This window comes from Lepisosteus platostomus, chromosome 6 (assembly GCF_059453375.1).
Source record: "Lepisosteus platostomus isolate fLepPlt1 chromosome 6, fLepPlt1.hap1, whole genome shotgun sequence".
Taxonomy (NCBI): domain Eukaryota; kingdom Metazoa; phylum Chordata; class Actinopteri; order Semionotiformes; family Lepisosteidae; genus Lepisosteus; species Lepisosteus platostomus.
In genome coordinates, this window is record NC_142616.1 from 13268942 (window position 1) to 13289565 (window position 20624).

Here is a 20624-nt window from a genome sequence, read left to right on the forward strand (position 1 = left end):
CATTTTAAAATCTCTTAATTCTGAATATTCATTGATCAGAACATGAGGGTGAACCTGTACTTGCAAGAAGCCAAGACACAGGTTTCAGGAGCTTGGCCTGACACCATGATCTACACTCCCACAGCCTTGTGTGCCTCCTGTTCTCCGGTTTAAATGCACTTTCTCATCATGTCCACTCTGGTTCATGTTTGACTGTTACCTCTGGAGAGGAGCACTGGATTGACTCTGAAGTCCCCTTGCAGTCTCTCTGTTAAAGCTCCTGTAGGCCATGTTTGTCTTTCCTGCCTGTAACACTCGGCTCTTGTCTATATTCTCTACATTGACTGCAGCTCTTCTCCAGCTGCTGTCTTCCTGCTGTAGTGTGCTCTCACGAGGCACCAGTTTTGTAGGGGTTTGGGCATTTACTGGGACAATTATTAATTGTAGCAGTAAATCACGAAATTGATTCTTTTAATGGCCTTAAAATCCAACCATGCGACATAACTCAAACAACGCACAAACACAGGTACTAATACGCAAGGATACATTTATTAATATATAGAATATGCATGTAAACCAAACAGATCTTATCGTGAGGGTTATCAGAATACAAAAGGTATATATTCAATCAGTTACAAAGTGTTACACATATCAAGAGGACATACGTTCAGTATATCATTCATTTAGACCGTTTCGTAAGTGACCTTGGTTATAACTTCAACATTACATACTCAAAACAAGTACATAACTCTTAGGAATTAAATTGATATCAACTGGTTGGGATAACAATTGAATTCTCGAGCTGTAATGCATTGAAGTTGAATACTCATCCAATCTCTGGGGATTCAGATCTCCTGCGGACACAAAGAAACAGTTGCAGGCTGTTGCTGTCCAATCCGCGCTCTCTGGCACGGTGCCAGGCTGTGCTGTGCGGCTTGCGACGGTGCGCTGCTGATGCTCACTGTTGGCTTTAACTAGCACAGTTTGTGCACAGGAGAAAAGATGACTGTGGGTCCCAGCAAGTCAGGAAGAGGACCGGTTCGTTCCTGATGAAGAGCTAGTTCTGAATAGTGATTCAGCTGTCCACAGTTCCGACCTGTTCACGAGGCCTGCTGCTGGTTACTCTCTGGCAACCTCCACTCTAGACTCTTAGAACAAAGGAAAGTTCTGGCACTCAGACACACTGGCCGTTCCGTGGTTGTCCGGGCTGAGTCTCAGGATGGTCAGGAGGCGCGCTGCGAGAATGTCCTGCCCTTGGGAGCCTTTCTGCTCCTGGGCCGTCCTGCCCTGGAATTCTTCTCACATTCTCCTTTAGAATAGTCTTTCGAAAAAGTTCACAGAATTCACTTGGAGCTCTGTGTTGCCTATTTTTACATGGAGGAACTTCAGCTCATTCATTGGCCGAAAGTTCCATGGGCATCAGAGTCCCACGTGGGTTACTCGGCCCTACCAGTCCCTGATTGGTTGATCAAGGTGAGATATGAGTCATTTACTCCTGACACCTAGGAATGCAGTCCAGATGTCCATCTGGCACTACCCAGACAGATAGGCGCCAATGGATGACCATTGATCATGATAGCCAGGCTTAGCTAAGTGCATCCCCATTTTTGAGCTGTCCCTTATCAAAAGAAAACATCTTTAAATCAGCCTGCATGAATAGTTTCTCTGTGGCTGCACCACAGAGATGAACAGAGAGATGGGGCCTCATTTGGGAAAGCACCACAACACTTAATTCTGTCTTATTAACAAGCATTGCCGCTACACTGCACAGCTTCACTCTAACATGCTGGTTTCACCTCCTGAGCGTCTGTGATGACAGCTCTCTGCTCTCCAGGCCAGGCTGCTCTCATACACAGTCGCCCCCAGACTGCTCAGCCTGCAGCCCTGCTGTCCTGCTGGAGGATGTGTTTCTCTCTCAGGCTCCAGTATCACTGTCACTGCCCCTCACACACTCTCTCTTCTGGAGACCTGCGGCCCACAGCTCTCGCCCAGCAGACTCAGAGCTCTTTACTCTTGTACCTCAGGAGCTCTGCAGCTCTCAGCTCTTCCTCATTGTCCTGGTAGAAATGAGACGTGTGTAAATGTTGAAAAGGATGAAGTACAGGCTTGCTTGCTCACTGTACAGGCCTGAGGAAGAACCAGCCCTGCTGTATCCCAGCTGAAGACAAACACTGGGAACATCCCCACAGCTGCCAGCATCTCTCTCTCTCTCTCCTGCTGGACTGTGTATCAAACACACACTCAGTCCTGGTGGGCTGGGGAGAGCTCTCTAGTGATAAGCATCACTGTTCCAAGGAGAAGCGCTTTTCCTTCTGTCTCCACGGCCTGAGAGAGCAAGCAGTCCTCTCGAGAGGGCAGACAGGCTGTTTATAGAGGAGCCCCCAGCTGGAGCTCATCAAACCATCAGTCCCCTACAGCTGTGCCTCCCTGAGTGACCACTGACTGACAGAGCGTCACCCTTCCTTCACAGCTCTATTACACTGAGCTGCTCCTCTGGAGGAGGGAGAGCAGCAGCAGCACAGGGACAGGCTGCTGAAGAGGCTGTACTGACTGGAGAATAACGGCCCCAGAGCTGTTCAGCTGAAAGGAGCTGTGTTTGTAAAATACTGATTACAGTCAAGCTTACTGTGAGGCAAGGAGGCAGAAATCTTCATAACTGTGATTAATTCCAAGGAAGTTGATGACAGGAGAGGGACCATGTTTTATCTGCAGTGAATCGAAGCCCAGTGTGTTATAATGAAACTCAGAGGAAAGAAGCTCCTGTCAGAGAGGCCTGGGAACAGTGAACACTGAACAGAACACAGGAAGGACTTTGCTCAGCTCTCCTGGGCTGGAGGGAGTGAGGAGAGTGAAGGAGGAGATGGACAAGATGAAGGTCTTCACTTCGTCCAGACTGCTGCTGGAGGGAGAGGGAGCATCAAGGAACTGGAAGGAGCAGGGAGAGGAGTGATCATCCCGAGGGGAAGTCCTGGGCTTGAGGAGCTGGGAGAGCAGGGCTGGACGCAGGGATCTGAGACACTGCTGGCTGTGCTGAGGAGTCTGGGGCAAAGAGGGGATGAAGCTGGAGGGGGCTGGGAAATAGGGACAACCCCTGAGCTGTGCTGGACAGCAGGGGGCAGCAGAGAGAGACGATGTTGTGCGATACCTGTTTACTGTCCCAGAGGTATGATGGAGGGAGCTGGGAAGAAACGGAGAGAGAAGAGGAAACAGGAAGAGGAGTATGGGCAGGGTGGTAGTTTACCAGAGAGCTTACCACACAGCAGCAGACTGGACTGCAGACTGGAATTGATTAAATCAACAGACAGAAGGAGACAGAGGACTTGTTTACTGCTGAATGTCATTACCTTCTTTATAGTCTGCTTGATTAAATTGTTTATTTTGCATTGTAAGATGCAGACTGACCTGTATTTTTTTTAACTTTGTGACTGAAAACTTCAACTTCATGACAATTCAATTGTGATAAGGAGCCTGAGAAACCAGACTGGGTGATGAAGCTTCATGCAAGATACAGTTCAATACAGCTCATAGAAAACACTGAGGGGTCACTGAGCTGCTTCTCTTCACTCTGTCAGTATGAGTCTCCAGTTTGTCTCAGTGTGTGTCTGTGTAGAGGCTGAGACTCATGTCAGCTGTGTGCTCCTTCTCTTTCAGGGACGTTTCGGGTTGTTGGTCCAGCTGCTCCTGTGTTTGTTTTCCCTGGTGAAGACGCTGTCCTGCCCTGTTACCTCTCACCAGACATCAGCGCTGTGGACCTAGAGATCCGCTGGTTTAGAGATGATCATGATAACTTTGTTTGTTTATATGAAGCTCAGGACTATAACATTGATTTACAGAATCTAGCCTACAGGAGAAGGGTTAATCTATTCCTGGGTGAGCTCCCCAGAGGCAATGTGTCTCTAATACTGAGAGACGTGAGACGCTCTGATCATGGACAGTACAGATGTATGGTGCTCTCTGGCCGGAGGTATGATGATGACACTGGTATTGACCTGGGTGTGAGAGGTGAGAGTCTTTCAGTCTGGTTTACTGTCTGAAGAGAGTTATATCTGTGATGAGTCACTGATCACATCAATACTCAGTAATAATAAATAATAACACAGTGATAGAGTAAATACAGTTACTTTGCAGTGCTAATGTTCTGGATATGTTAGTTTCTCACAGAATTTACACTGGTTGTAACTGAAATACATTCATTTTTTCTATTTCCCTCATTCTAAACAGGCTTCACACTTAAAGATTACAGTATTACACATTTGAGATGTCACAGTCTAATTTCTCTTTCCTTGTCCTTATAAAGAGAAGATTTCAGGTGCTCTTAATTACTGAAATACAGTCCTCTCTTTCTCCTTACCTGAGAGTTCAGCTTTATGATATCAAATTGGACAGAACTGAAACAAACAACTTTACCTTATTTTTAATTCAGATGAAAGTCTAATGGCTGGAGAACAAGTTATTTCTCCTCACAAGTCAGAACCACACTACACACACATTAACACATTCAGTATCAATACAGCACTACATAACACAATACAACATTACACATACACCCAGTCTGCACAGGGAGAGACATTAGAGAGACTGAGGTACTGCACCTGTGTTTTGATGTCACCTCAGTACACACAGTAACACACTCAGTGCCAATACAACACTACACAACAGAGTACAACACTACTCAACACAGTACAGCACTGCACAACGCAATACTATAAAACATATCCTGTATATAAAACATAACACATCACAGCACAGCTCAACACAGCACAGAACAACACAACAAAGCACAACTCAATACAACCAAACACAGTACTGCATTAAACAGTTCTACACCATACTATAAAATTCGTTTTTTTTAACAAAACTACAAATTAACACTGCAGAATACACTACAACACTACAAAACACAACAAAAGATTACACAGCTCAACACTCATCCAAGTGGGTCATTTTCCACACTTATCTGTCTGTGATACTGATCCTGTCTCCTGTAAATACAGACTCACTGATACTGTACCTCAACACTCCAGTTCATCAGCTGACAGCTCAACTGTCAACTTGAGTGGAGAAACTTTAAGAGTTATAATATACAGATACTTCAAACTGTTGATTCTAAACATGTCTTTATCATTTCTGTGTTCGGAAATCACAGCACTGAAATAACACTTTGCTGCAGTGGGCTTTTATCAGCTGTGAAATATCTCCTGTTGTGTCGAACCCACAGCCCTGGGCTCCCAGCCCTCAGTGTCTCTCCACTCCCCTGGAGGAGGTCACACCCAGCTGCTGTGCAGATCAGAGGGGTGGGTCCCTGCGCCTGCAGTGACCTGGACAGACAGGGATGGACATGATGTGACCTCACTGTCCAGCAGCACAGTGGAGAGGGACAGTCAGGGGCTCCTCAGTGTCAGCAGCTCCATCCCAGTCCAGCAGGAGTCCAACATCTTCTCCTGTCTGGTCAGAAGTGCTCTGCCTGAGCCAGACTGGGGCTCTCAGCTCCACATTCCCAGTGAGTATTGAACACGAACAGTGGAGCTCAGCTGTCACACACCTGAGGTCTCACACACACCCAGGACATAACACACCTGGGCCACTGGGCACAGCCCAGCATAGGAACTAATGATGAAAGGACTCACCTCAACACTCAATACAAAGTGCTGAATCTGTCACGCACATACAATCAGGTGACACTCAGTAACACCACTCTCAATAAGACACTTTCTGTAAATACTTTATCTAATATTCAGAAAAAAAGTATCAATTCTGAAAGGTTCAAGATTAAATTAAAACAACCGATCCTATCTCTGCTTTCTGTGTAACTAAACAATCAGGAACATGAAGTATCTCTCATGCTTTATTGAATCTCAGCACTGGGCTTAAAACATGTGCCTGCAATGAATACTAACTACTTACTACATGTATTATAGTCAGTCTCAATAAGAAACCTCTTATTTCTTCTGTTTTCCAGGAGACTTTTTCCCTGCGTCCTCTGGGTGGATGGTGGCTCTCTTCTTGTTAGCAGCTGTGACTGTAGCAGCAGCAGCCCTTCTGGTGATCCAGTGGAGAAGAATGGACAGTATGTGCTCATTATAGATGTGTGTCTGAATGTCTGTGTCAGGATGGACTGTAAATGACAGTGTCTGAGCAGCACACCCTACTCTAGATAACAGGAGTCAGTGCACAGACACCCTGTCAAGAGCTGTAGGTCCCAGCAGCTCAGCTTCTCAGAATGGGTTATAGAGGGAGATCTACACTGTGGGATGGGTTGCTATCAGTCAGAACCAGAACCGGCCCACAGCAGCTGTCCTTGCAGAGACAGACCCAGCTCCTCCAGTGTCAGAGCTCCTCTGTCTTCAGCTGTGTCTCACTGTGAGTTTCCACCAGTGGAGGTGAATCAGGGTGAAGTTACTCAGGAGCTGTTCCATCATCTATGGGCAACAGTGAACATCTGACCTTCTCCTCTGGGATGGAAACTCAGAGAATCCCAGCATACCCAGGATCTTCCTGCTGGGCTCCTTCCTGATTCTCACCCCCAGGAGAACAGTGTGTTAGTGGTTGTAGTGACACAAGCACTGTGTCCAATACTCTCTAGAAACAATTAGTGTTTCAGTGTTTCATTGTCCAAGTAAATCAGTAACAATCTAATACACCTGATGGATATTTAGTAGATTTCAGATCTGAACTCACTGTTTATCCCACTGCAGCTGTAATCCTAATATTCTGACAGCTGCCCTAGAGGAGATTAACATACAGCATCAAAGACAGCAGAGCTGATCCCTGAGAATCTCTCCTGCTGTGGTCTGCACTGTCTCAGTGAGGTCATCCTGGAAGATCTGTACAGTCTCTCAGTCTCCCTGTGCCACAGAGTGAGAGAGAGAGTGAGCTGAGGAGAGGAGCTGATCCTCAATACTGAGTCTCAGTCTCCTCAGAGGATCTTCTCCAGCCTGTCTGATACAGCTGCTGGTTAATATATCAGAGTCACACACTCTACTGAACACACCTCTCTAGACTGCAGTCAGTACAGGATCTTCTCCATCCTCCTTCTCCGTCATCACAGAGCTGCTGTTACCCTCATCGCTCTCACAGACCGGACTGCAGTCTGGGCTCAGTACAGGAGCAGGGCTGACAGCAGACCCTGCCTGTAGGTGTGTCAGGTGTCTGTTCTGTATCACATCTGCAGGTCACCCTGTAGTCAATAAAGGAATAACTGCTGTAAATCCACATCACTGAATTCCTCATAACCTCCAGACTCCACTACTCTGCTCTGTGAAGAACAAGTCTATCTACTGACACAGTGAAGTATTTTGTTTTCCAGTTCTTGCAATTTAAATAACCCAGAATCCACTCTGAGTTCTGAGTAAAGGTCTCTGCTCTAATCTAGACTCATATTCCAGCTTGACTTTGTGTCTGATACTCCTGGTGTTTCTTCAGGACAGGAGCCCTTTGTCAGTGTGAGGTTACTGCTGGACAGGGATGCTTTGTGATGTTCATGCTACTGTAGGAGTCACTGTGCTACTGATGTATGTGGTCTGCGGTTATGACTGTGTCCACTGTGTCACAGTTAGATCTACAGAGAGGATACCTGGAGTCCAGAGAGATGATGAGGTAGTGGGTACATACAGTACACTCTAATCACAGTGAGAATTGAATTTCTTTTTCACCACAGTTACCCAACTTCTGTGATTAAACATTACAGAATGGGGTGAAGTGATTCTCATTTACTTTAGTGTGGCAAACATTCTTATCTATGAGAGATAGGAGGGATCAGTTTTGGGGATGTGGTTTCCATTTGTTGGGGGGGAAATACATTAAAAACTGAGAGCAGGAGATCACGTCCTTACACAAAGGGTGGTGGGAGAGGGAACAAGCTGCCCAGCCAAGCTGTTGAAGCCGATACCTGCTTCCTTTCAAGACACAGCTGGATGAGATACTAACTTCCACACTGACTGTATGGGCTGCTCCCTTTCTGTTCTTATATCAAGTAAGATGTACTGTATAACACCTGTAATGGAGACAATGCCCGAAGTCGTTCTCCAGTTTCTCCAGCTCTGTTCCTGTGTGTCTGACTCCAGTGTCTGTGTTTGTTTACAGGGGAGGAGAAGCTCAATGGTGAGTGACTGTGAGATGTGTCTGTATTGTCACATTTCTGTAAGTGTCTGTAGATTTGATGTTAATTGTATTTGTATAGCTTTGGCAACACTGATGTATTCATTGGTCGTGCCAATAAAGCATCTTGAGTTGAAATTGAATCAGTTAGACTCTCTGTAGCTTCTCATTAATTTTCATTAATCATTAATTAAAGTCATTTTAGCAGGAGTTCCTCTGTAAAAAACAATAACATAGTTTCTATGTATAGAACAGAGTAAAGAAATGATTTTATGAATAAAATGTGTATATAGAAGAATGTTATTTGTTATGTTTCTTGTCATTGATAGTTTAATTCTGGAAGGTGGTATTTGCTGCCTGTTTGAGTTTGAATATTTAAACTGATTTGAGAGTCATGAGTGACTGAGAGCCCTGATGGTCTAATAATGTCCTCTTGTTTCCAGCCATTCCTGTCATTCGCACAGAGCTGGGTAAGTACCTCCTGTGTCTGTTAGATCACAGAAGTGAAAATTCAGATGAGGCTGAGCTGTGCTCTACTGTACTGATATGTGCTGACATGTACTGAGCTCCACTGTGATGACCTCTACTGCACTGATACACAGTAAATCCTTCTCTCTGATTCTCCACAAACACACACATGTTCATTAATCTGTAAAATACTCAGATTTCTGAAATCAATAGAAACTACAGATGAAACAGATTCTGGGACAACAGGGTCTCAAAGAGGAATTTTCTCTCCTCTTGTCTAAAAAGTCTCCTTTCAGACTGTCAACAGTCCATCAGCCCTGTCCTGAGTGAACAGCCTGTATTCTGGACACTATGGGGTCCTGCCTGTGTCCTGCTGTCACACTCCGTGTCTGTAGTGCTGGAACAACACATCTGAACTGCCTGCTTGTGTTGGGCCAGCTGGGAGCCAGTCTGTGTCAGAATGATGTTATTCTTGAGTCTGTCTGGATCAGGTCTGGTGTGGAGATGTGCTCATCATGGTGTGTGACTGGTCATCTCTCACTGGCCCAGCTCACAGCCAGACATGAAGCAGTGTGAAAACCACATGTCTGTATCTCATCTCAGGGTGTGATACTGGTCACTGTGGGTTCAGGTCACTCAGGTAGTGATACTGGTCACTGTGGGTACTGGTCAGTCAGGGTGTGTGACAGCAGCTAGTGTTGTCCTTCATGACTTTGCAATGAACAGCTTTAAGTATCAGTATGAAATACCTTCAATGGCTTATTGACTGTCTTATTGACTTACTGACTGAGACACCAGTCTAACAGACACAGCTGTTCTCTCTCACTGACACTGTGATCCCCACTGCAGAGGACACTGAGGATCCTGAATCAACTTATTTCACACTGCAGTATAAACTCTAGTATGATATCCGGTAATAAGCAAAATACACTTTCAATACAATAACTTCCTCTTATCTCTCTACAGATGCCATGAAGAGAGATCCCATCCCTAAATCACGTATGTACTGTACACTGTGTGGAAAAACATCTCTGTGTTCAGACTGACACCACTGACTGTACTGATGTCTTATTCCCAATGTGGAGCCAGTGTGTGTCTGTGATTAACAGTGTCTGTATCTCTGTGTTCAGTGTGTGTCTGTGATTAACAGTGTGTGTATCTCTGTGTTCAGTGTGTGTCTGTGACTAACAGTGTGTGTATCTCTGTGACCAGTGTGTGTCTGTCATTAACAGTGTCTGTATCTCTGTGTTTAGTGTGTCTGTGATTAACAGTCTCTGTATCTTAGTGTTCAGTGTGTGTCTGTGATTAACAGTGTGTGTATCTCTTTGTTCAGTGTGTATCTGTGATTGACAGTGCGTGTATCTCTGTGTTCAGTGTGTGTCTGTGATTGACAGTGTGTGTATCTCTGTGTTCAGTGTGTCTCTGTGATTAACAGTGTGTGTATCTCTGTGTTCAGTGTGTCTCTGTGATTAACAGTGTGTGTATCTCTGTGTTCAGTGTGTGTCTGTGATTAACAGTGTGTGTATCTCTGTGTTCAGTGTGTGTGATTAACAGTGTGTGTATCCCTGTGTTCAGTGTGTGTCTGTGATTAACAGTGTGTGTATCTCTGTGTTCAGTGTGTGTCTGTGATTAACAGTGTGTGTATCTCTGTGTTCAGTGTGCGTCTGTGATTAACAGTGTCTGTATCTCTGTGTTCAGTGTGTGTCTGTGATTAACAGTGTGTGTATCTCTGTGTTCAGTGTGTGTCTGTGATTCACAATGTGTGTACTGTATCTCTGTGTTCAGTGTGTGTCTGTGATTAACAATGTCTGTATCTCTGTGTTCAGTGTATGTCTGTGATTAACAGTGTGTGTATCTCTGTGTTCAGTGTGTGTCTGTGATTAACAGTGTGTGTATCTCTGTGTTCAGTGTGTGTCTGTGATTAACAGTGTGTGTATCTCTGTGTTCAGTGTGTGTCTGTGATTAACAGTGTGTGTATCTCTGTGTTCAGTGTGTGTCTGTGATTAACAGTGCCTGTATCTCTGTGCTCAGTGTGTGTCTGTGATTAACAGTGTGTGTATCTCTGTGTCCAGTGTGTGTCTGTGATTAACAGTGTGTGTATCTCTGTGTTCAGTGTGTGTCTGTGATTAACAGTGTGTGTATCCCTGTGTTCAGTGTGTCTGTGATTAACAGTGTGTGTGTCTCTGTGTTTCAGAGTGGCAGTGGCTGTGCAGTGCTGCAGGTAGGTCTGTCTCCAGTTGAAGTTAAAGACACAGTTCAGCTATTGATTGTTAATACTGATGAGTTTTGAGTCACAGTGAGAAATGTGCTGATGAGGGAGGAAAGAGAAGGAGAAACACTGTGAACTGAGGTTCACTGCAGGTTTAGTTTATACTCCTGTGAAGAACTTCAATATCTTTCACAGTGATCATGTTGTCGTTCAGCCAGTGGAATCATGTTAGTGCTGTAGTAATTGAGGTATAACTTCACACAAGTTCCTAAATTATAAACCATTTTTACATTAAGAGAAGCTGATAGCTTGTAGGAGACTAAATGTCATTTAGTATTTAGTATTTTATTACTCAGAGACACAGATCACATTATTACAGTAATTACACAACAGGTGATCACTGATCAATTAAGTACAAATTAAGAGCTCATTAGATCACAGTCACAACACTGTCTCACTGCTGACCGGATCCCTGTTCACACACCCACCCCATATCACCCAAGGAAATACCTGTCAAATATCTAATAACAACTTAGACAGCGGTGCAGATTCATGTTGTGATGAAACCAAATACTTGATACACACAGAGACTGGGCATTAAAATGATCCAATCAAAGTGTTAATTAACATGTGACACCAGGCACACGTCCTCTGTCACACCCTGTTTCTGTGTCTGTAGACAGTAGAATTGAAGAGACAGGACCCAGCGTCTCCCTGGAAAACACTAAACAGCCTCAATCCCCCAGATGAACAGGAGTCATGCTGAGTGTGTCTGAGTGCCTGTGAAAACCCAGGCCATAACCCATAACAGACGAGCTGGGAGAGTCTGAAGTAGTGAGGTTGTGGAGTGAATAGAGAAATACAAGTGTCTGTGACAGTCTGTTGAGCAGTGTCAGAGGGAGTGTGTGTTAGTGTGTTACTCTATCTGTGTGTGTCCATGTGAGTGTGTGTGTCAGTGTTCATCACTGCCAGTGGAATAACAGAAGAGCAGAGAGTGTTGGGGTCACTGGAGTGTGTGGGTATGCAGGGAACATACAGTAGGAATACAAGTGTGTGATTGTGTGCAGAGCAGTGAGTCTGTATTAGTGTGTTCCTGTATCTGTGTGCATCAGTGTGAGTGTGTGTTACTGTTTTACTGTCTCTGTGAGCAGTGTGCATGAATGACAGTGTGAGTCTGGGTGTTCATCAGTGTAAGTGCATTTGTCACTGTAAAAGTACCCAAACTATTTGATTCAGATCTATTTTCACCCCTTGAGATGAAGAGACAGATTATAATGACACCAGAAAGAGAGTTAATGTACTTCACAGGTACAGACATACAAACGTGTGAATGTGTCCCTGTGTTTCTGTGTGAGAGTTGGACTCAGTGGCAGTGTGATCTCTCTATAGATTATATATGGCCTCTGTATGTGACCTCTGTCCTTTGACCTTTTCACCTGTCCACAACACCACATCATACTGGCCATAATAACCCCAGTACTGTCTGTGCTGGACACAGTGTCCAGCAGGGCAGCACAGCTCAGTACTGACCTCTCCTTTCTTCTGTACAGGTATAGGAGGCCCTGTCCCTGACCTGAGTAAGTACTCTGTGTACACTCACAGCTCTGATGGGCTCAGGCCTCTCACTGCCAGTGTGGGGGAAGAGTGTGTGTGGAGTAGCTGAGGGGTATTTAAACTGGGGCACTGGGGGCAGGAAACTCAGAACAGGGCAATTCTGGTGGACCCAGGAAAGACCAGGGCAATATCAAACACAACAGTAAACACAAATCAAGGACGTCACTCTTAAATACTTATATATTACTATATATCTCAATGTTCAGCATTACAGTTAAAGAGTTACCGAATCATCACTGACATCACACATTTTAGACATTTCTTCAGAAAGACCAGCTGGACAGCAGGGGTGTTGGATGGGCTGTGTATCAAAACTAACCTGTAACAAGACAGAGGACTGAGGCCAGAGAGTCCAGACAGTTTGCAGCCTCTATATGGGTGAAACAGGACAGGAGAAACTAGAAGAGCTCATCAGCAGGAGTGTGATCGATCACTGATGAACACAGGGGCCCAACAGCTCACTGTATGTGTGGTGTTCACACTGTGTTAAAGGTGATTGGGTAATAACTGGGGATCTCTCCTCCTCTCATGTTAATGTGAGATATTTCCATGGGGATAAAGAATCTGAAATCGATGTGATGACAACAGTTAATCTTTACTGGAGCTTTGTGCTGCCTCCATATATATACTGTGTTCCTGAATACACATATATTCTGAATAGCTTCTGTATCTCTGTGTTCAGAGTGCGTCTGTGATTAAGTGTCTGTATCTCTGTGTTCAGTGTGTGTCTGTGATTAACAGTGTGTGTATCTCTGTGCTCAGTGTGTGTCTGTGATTTACAGTGTGTGTATCTCTGTGTTCAGTGTGTGTCTGTGATTCACAGTGTGTGTATCTCTGTGTTCAGTGTGTGTGTGTGATTAACAGTGTGTGTATCTCTGTGTTCAGTGTGTGTGATTAACAGTGTGTGTATCTCTGTGTTCAGTGTGTGTGATTAACAGTGTGTGTATCTCTGTGTTCAGTGTGTGTCTGTGATTAACAGTGTCTGTATCTCTGTGTTCAGTGTGTGTCTGTGATTCACAGTGTGTGTATCTCTGTGTTCAGTGTGTGTGTATGATTAACAGTGTGTGTATCTCTGTGTTTCAGAGTGGCAGTGGCTGTGCAGTGCTGCAGGTAGGTCTGTCTCCTGGTGAAATCTTACCCTGTGCTGAGGTCTCTGCTCACTCCTTCATGAGGGTCTACAGACTGAACCTGGCAGATCCACTGACCTTGGATTTGGGAATACGTGTGGAAAATCAGGATCACAGTGGTGCAGTGGAGAGCCATGCTGCCTCACAGTGCTGGAGCCCTGGGTTCAACTCCTGGGGTGCTGTCTGTGTGGAGTCTGCATGTTCTCCCTGTGTCCTATGGGTTTCCTTCCTGGTGCTCCAGTTTCCTCCCACAGTCCAAGATGTGCTGGTGTGTCAATTGGCTTTTGGGACAAAATTGGCCCTGGTGTGAGTGTGTGTGTCTGTGTGTTTAGATAATGAATGGTGACACAAAATTCTAAGTGGAGCTACAATCACACGTCAGTACACCCCCCACACGCAGGTCTTTAACTTAAATGGTTATTAATTAACATTTATTGCCATAAACCAGCAGTAGTAGGAGGCCGGTCCAATAAAACTCCTCACATCCTGAACTGACCGGGGGGCTGGCCAGGAGTTTACTGTGGCTCCTCTTCAGGGGCTGTGGAGACCCTTCTGGCTCAGAAGCTCCCAGGAAACGAGTCTCTTGCTGTAGGAGATTCATTTCTTCAGTGAGTCTAGAGACCTGTCCTCCTCATGAGGTCCCTGACCTTTCTTCACTTGTCCAGGACCTGGAGAATGAGGGTCATCCAGGCACACCGGGCACTCTGACCTGGGCACGCCACTGAGCTCCCTTCCCATCAGCCGCTCAGAGCTGGCTGGGCAGGGCACAGTCCAGAAGGCTGGAGCGTGTGTTGCCACAGCCCCTGACCTCTGGAGAAGGCAGTCTCTGGCCTGACCTCTGGGGACCTCAACTTGCCGGTAGCTGCTGTACAGGTCCAGAGAGCTGAACCAGCGCTACCCTGAGACATAATCCAGCACCTCGTCAGTGTGGCTCAGGGGACAAGAGTCCTTCTGGGTGACGTTGTTGAGTCCCTGTAGTCTGTACAGACCAGCAGTGAAGCGTCCTTCTGCAGGGGGAGATCAGGGCCTGTCAGAGGGCTCGATCTCCCCTGCTGCAGTCAGACCCCGGACTGCTTCCTCTGCCTCGGCTCTCTTGTGGATGGCCAGGCGGGAGGAGGGATGCAGATGGGTCTTGCTTCGCCAGTGTTGGTGGTGCTCTAAGCTTTGTTTGTACGAGTACAGTCTTCCTCTCTTCCAGCAAACACATCTGCAAACTCTCGTAGCACAGTCCTTGGTTGTCCCTGCTCTGCCTCACTCAGTCCCTCTTTGCTGCGCTGAGAAAGCTCCTCCACCATTTTGTCTGATTTTGTTGTGGTCTTGAAGGCCGAGCCCCTGTCCTCAGTTTCAGGACGCTGCTCCCTCGCACCGTGGGTCAGTGTCTCCTGGCTCAGGGGGAGTCTCTGGGCTCCCTGCTGTGTCTCCATGGTAACTCTCGGCTGCTCTGGAGCTGTTGAACTGGTACCCAGGAGGAGGTGTGGCCCCTCGCTGCTATTAGCTTGAGGGCCACTCGGCATTTCCTGCTGGCACTGCTCTCGAGACGCACGGTTCTGCACAGAGGAGTTCAGTACCAGTGACTCCATCCTCTCACCTGGCCATGCAGGGAAAGCTCTCTTCACTGGTCTGCAGCAGAACTGCCAGGTTCTCTCCTTCTGTAGTCTGTCTGAGCCAGGCGCTGCCTGTAGGAGTTATACTGTACCTGACCATCGTGATCTTCAGCATGAACACACACCTGCAGACTCACACAGCTGAGCCTTGAAGAGCAGGGTCACCAACACATGGCTCAACAAATACAAACAGTGAAAACAGTGAGATCTGGTGGGAAATTAATTATTAGTCCAGCAAACTGATGTCGAAACGAGTAAGGAAAGTTATTGAGGTGAAATCATTCTGTGCAGTAATATCCACAGATGTCCTTCCATCAGCTCTTACAGCCATTCCTGCAGACTGCCTTCATCTAGAACTGACACAAATCATCACTTTTAAAAAGATGGAGATTTCAGTATTTTTATTTCTTTAACCTTTACATTTGACTACATGACGCTAATATCTGTTCCCACAGTTTCTGAATATACCTGCTTTCCCTTCAGAAATACAATTGTAGAGACTCATCACAACAAATAAATAACAAATATGTTCAATTCACACCCAGATGTGACAAAACACATTTAAGACTTTCAAACTATTTAAATATTTTCTTATTTTCAGTTCTCTTCACTCCCTGGGATATCTGAAAAAACACTGTCGCATACAAGATATTTTACATACAGCAACTAATAAAGATGTACAATAAATTGCATTGTTAATAAATTACTTGTATTAATAGACATTAAATACATTAATAGAAACAATAAAATTCGTTTTTAAAAAATTACTCTTATGAATAAACACATCAGTTAAGTTCATTATTAATATATGTGGTTTAACTGGCAAGCAGTTTTAGTTAAACATTACAATCCTTTTCCAAGTGACGGACACATGACTTCCTGCCGTAGTGCCGGTGTTGTTTCCCCTCTATTCTCCTGTGATCCAGAGCTCCGCCTGTCCCACACTGAGCTGTCTCCCCATGTGAAGAGGCGCTGGGAGTCAGTCCTGTACTCCAGTCACCTCTAGAGGGCAGCAGCTCTCACTCTGGGCTCGTTGCTGTGGAGAGCAGGTTCAGCTCGGAGCTGCGGACTGATTTCAGCGGCCAAGTTCGTTGCTCTTGGTCTGAAGTTGGCTCGCTAGTTTAACACGGAGCTGTGTGCTGACCAGGGGCTGAGCTCCAGTTAGTGCGCTGTGTCAGTTTGTTACAACTGACCCACAATGTCTGTTTTTCAGGTTTCCATACGTATTACACTGATTTGTGTGTAACGAGTAAGAAAAAAAGACACACACAAGCTTTGTCTGTTCTCTCTCGGGTTCCCCTGTCTTGTGTAAAGACAACTTCAGCCTTAATTCAGGTGACAGAGTTAAATACACTGATAGACAGCTCTTAACACACACTAACAACAGATCCTTTTTATTACTGTCCTCAGTAGAGCAGGAGGAGACAAGCCTGCAGTTACTGCCTGTGTGACTCAGGTCCCTGTTATTGTTAATGAAGTGGCAGCAATTTCAGCTTCTAAGAATTTTGTCTTAATGAGACTTTTACAATCTAACTGATAGAGAGGAACCAGAATAACCATGAAAAGACAGTTTGATCATTTTTCTTCTTGTGAAATAATGTATCCATCAGTATAGAGATGCCCTCAGCCGTGTGATCTGCACACAGTGGATCATCAGGTCTCCTTCAGATTTAAAGACACTTTCTCCCACAGGAGCCAGACTCTCGCAGTGTGAGAGCTCTGCACACGCTCACAGCTCATCTCAGCCGGGCTGGGCCTGTCTGTCCTGACCAACCCAGGAGACCCCATTTCCACAGGTCCGCCTGCCCACTCTCTCCAGTCATATCAGAACACATCCAGAGCGTCTGGACCTGTCCTGTCCACACTGTAATGTCCACTACACGCTGGCCACACAATCCTGACGCTTTCTGAAGTGTTTTCTTTATTTTTACCTGCTGCACACAAACAAGTGCCAGTGACTTCAGACGAGTTCAACCCAAACCAGTGATGTGAACCTGTGACTGCAGGCATCACGTGCAAACTGTGACAGAACAGTGGAGAAGAGGACAATGGGTTTTGTGTGATTAATTAATCACTCAGTTTTATCTTTGTCACTGAAATCAGCAGACTGAACAGAACTGTAGTTTACTGCAGTGAGCTTTCCGCTGGAGTGAATCCTGATACACACTCTAGACACCTGCATCTGTACTTTCATCTGAGAGAGGAGTGAGATACAGATCATTTCATCCTGTCTGTCTGCTCTCTGATCCACAGCTGATGTGACTCTGGACCCCAGTACAGCTCATCCCAAACTCATCCTGTCTGAGGATGGGAAACAAGTGAGACATGGAAGCACACCACAGGATCTCCCTGACAATCCAGAGAGATTTGATCGTTGTGTCAATGTCCTGGGAAAGGATGGGATCACCTCAGGGAGACACTACTGGGAGGTGGAGGTGGGGGAGAAGACTGACTGGGATTTAGGCGTCGCCAGAGAGTCCATCAACAGGAAGGGGAGCATCACACTGAGCCCCCAGTATGGTTACTGGACTATGTGGCTGAGGAAAGCGAATGAGTACAAGGCAAACTCTTCCCCTGCTGTCCTCCTCCCCCTGAGCCAGAAGCCCCAGAAGGTGGGGGTGTATGTGGACTATGAGGGGGGACAGGTCTCCTTTTACAATGTGGACAAAAGGTCCCATATCTACACCTTCACTGCCTCCTTCACTGAGAAACTCTTTCCATTCTTCAGCCCCTATCTTCATCAGAGAGGTACAAACTCAGCCCCACTGATCATCTGTCCTGTCAGTCACACAGACTGAATCAGCACATTGTCTGATTCTCTCTCCTGGAATGTAAATCATTTAGTCTTTTTCATTTGAAATTGTTCTTCTGTTTCTGTTGTTTTGTGTTGTTTTCTCCACCCACTGCTGGGCATGTCCACATCTGCTCTCAACGCTACTCTTTCAGTCACCAGAAACAACATCACCTGTGGGAGGGGCTCTCTTGGAAAATGAAATTATTACTGGCTTTGTGTCAAACTGTTCTACTTTCTACTTTCAGTCCATGTCATTGCTCTATTCTATTTGCTCTGCATTAATCACTTCTTTCAGTAAATCAGTAAAATTGAGTCACAGGTGTTTTCTTTATCTCTCACCTGTAAATTCTCCAGATTCATGGCTGACTAGCTGGGTCACCATCAGACACAGACTAACACGTCAGCTGAATGCCAGTCGCTTTCTACATGATGGACATTGCTGCTTCACTGTCATGGCCTGACTCAAATAGAACTATTTCTGTATTAAATAAACTCAGTCATTCTGAATATTTGACATTTGGTCTTCATCTTCATCTTCGTCATGATTTAATGTCAGCAGCTATATCACCCTGAAACTCACCCCTGTCAGCCCCCTGAAGCTCAGCAGGTGTGAGCCTGGTCAATACCTGGATTGGAGGCTCCTGGGAAAGCTAAGGCTGCTGCTGGAAGAGGTGTTAGTGGGGCCAGCAGGGGGCGCTCACCCTGTGGTGTGTGTGGGTCCTAATGCCCCAGTATAGTGACGGGGACACGAGACTGTAAACAGGCGCCGTCCTTCGGATGAGTCATAAAACCGAGGTCCTGACTCTCTGTGGTCATTAAAAACCCCAGGGTGTTTCTTAAAAAAGAGTAGGGGTGTTACCCTAGTGTCCTGGCCAAATTTCCCCCTGTCCTTTACCAATCATGGCCTCCTAATAACCCCCCTCTCTGAACTGGCTTCATCACTCTGCTCTCCTCCCCACTGAGAGCTGGTGTGTGTGAGCAGACTGGAGCATCATCCAGGTGGGGCTGCACACTGGTGGTGGTGGAGGGGATCCCCATTACCTGTAAAGAGTTTTGAGTGGAGTGTCCAGAAAAGCACTGTATAACTCTAAGGAATTATGATGATGATGATGATGATGTAGATTCCTATGTCATGAATGTGCTTGTGATTTCTGTCATCTATCACAGTGTGGAGAATCCCAGACTCTCTTTGCAGTCTGATCAGCTGTCCAGACCCTGTGATTGGAGGAAGACAGAAAACAGCACAAACACTTGTATTCTGTCCACTTTGTAACTTTGTAACAGTTGTGTCAATTTCAACACACCTGTCCGGTCCAGGCACTGTAACAGGCGCCTGGTCTGTCTGTCAGTGTCCAGCTGTCTGTGGTCACTTGGCCACCCTACTGGGCTGCTTGTTCCAGAAACCTGCTGCTCTCGGTGTTGAGAGGATTGTCCAGCCCTGGTGCTGGAGGTCATGTCTGTCATCTGAGCTCAGTTAACAATGACCTGCAGCTGCTCTTTACTTCCTGAACTGAGTCAGAACACCAGCAGACACACTGACCAGCCCCACCAGGACCAGGACTGGACAGCCCTGCTGCAGACACACTGACCAGCCCCTCCAGGACCGGGACTGGACAGCCCTGCTGCAGACACACTGACCCCTCCAGGACCAGGACTGGACAGCCCTGCTGCAGACACACTGACTGACCCCTCCAGGACCAGGACTGGACAGCCCTGCTGTAGACACATTGACTGACCCCTCCAGGACCAGGACTGGACAGCCCTGCTGCAGACACACTGACTGACCCCTCCAGGACCAGGACTAGACAGCCCTGCTGCAGACACACTGACCAGTTCTGGACTGGGAGTGGACAACCCTGCTGCAGACATACTGACCCCTCCAGGACCAGGACTAGACAGCCCTTCTGCAGACACACTGACCAATTCTGGACTGGGACTGGACAGCCCTAGTGCAGACACACTGACCAATTCTGGACTGGGACTGGACAGCCCTGCTGCAGACACACTGACCAGTTCTCCAGAACCAGCACTGGACAGTCCTGCTGCAGACACACTGACTGACCCCTCCAGGACCAGGACTGGACAGACCTGCTGCAGACACTCTGACCAGTTCTGGAGCGGGAGTGGACAGGCTCACAGACACACTGACCAGTTCTGGACTGGGAGTAGACAGGCTCACAGACACACTGAGCTGCAGGACAGCAGTGCTGTAAAGTGCCTCCTGTTCTCAGCTCTCAGTGCTCTTGATAAAGTCATTTCCATGTCACTCAGGTTGTCTGTGAAACAGCAGCTTCAGCAGAGCTGGTAGCTCTAGCAGCTGAGAAACACAATAAACACAAAATATAATATTGTTACAAAGGGAAGACATGAAAATGGTGAATAACAGGAATTGACAGAGTGGTTTATTCAACAAGTAAAATAATTGATCATAACCCCCAAGTTGTAAGTTATTTCTCTAGAACTGGGGTTCTTATCCTGGGCGTCCTGACCCCCATGAGGGTCACACAATAGGCAGCAGAGACAGAATCACACAAAGGTTAACACACACACTAGAGTGATAAACGGGACACGTCCGCAGATTCAGGGTGTTTACACATCAATGGACAGTAACAGAGGTAAACAGTTCGCTGTTGTACAGACCTGCAGGGTTCAGACTGTTTCCACCAGCAGGGTGACTCAGTGGACCCAGCGAGGGCACTACATTCATCCCTATCGGTGGGCCGTGACTGTGT

The 20624-nt window shown here is 46.3% G+C and overlaps 1 protein-coding gene across 1 annotated transcript; it reads left to right on the plus strand.

The window, feature by feature from the left end:
- Positions 1–3147: 3147 nt before the first annotated feature.
- LOC148660432 (zinc-binding protein A33-like) lies at positions 3148–18204 on the plus strand. Its single transcript, XM_088638160.1, has 5 exons — positions 3148–3211; positions 8062–8079; positions 8520–8546; positions 14818–14919; positions 17352–18204. The coding sequence occupies exons 1-5, from the start codon at positions 3148–3150 to the stop codon at positions 17894–17896; spliced, it is 756 nt and encodes a 251-aa protein (XP_088494286.1). The 3' UTR covers positions 17897–18204.
- The last annotated feature ends 2420 nt before the right edge of the window (positions 18205–20624 follow it).

What these genes read in the sequence shown, in the direction of transcription:
- LOC148660432 (XM_088638160.1), top strand. Translation starts at nt 3,148, where the DNA reads ATGGAGGGAGCTGGGAAGAAACGGAGAGAGAAGAGGAAACAGGAAGAG. An exon ending in TGTCATTCGCACAGAGCTGG is followed by an intron (nt 8,547 to 14,817) that starts GTAAGTACCTCC and finishes GTGGTCTTGAAG; the next exon opens with GCCGAGCCCCTGTCCTCAGT. An exon ending in CTCCCTGCTGTGTCTCCATG is followed by an intron (nt 14,920 to 17,351) that starts GTAACTCTCGGC and finishes TCTGATCCACAG; the next exon opens with CTGATGTGACTCTGGACCCC.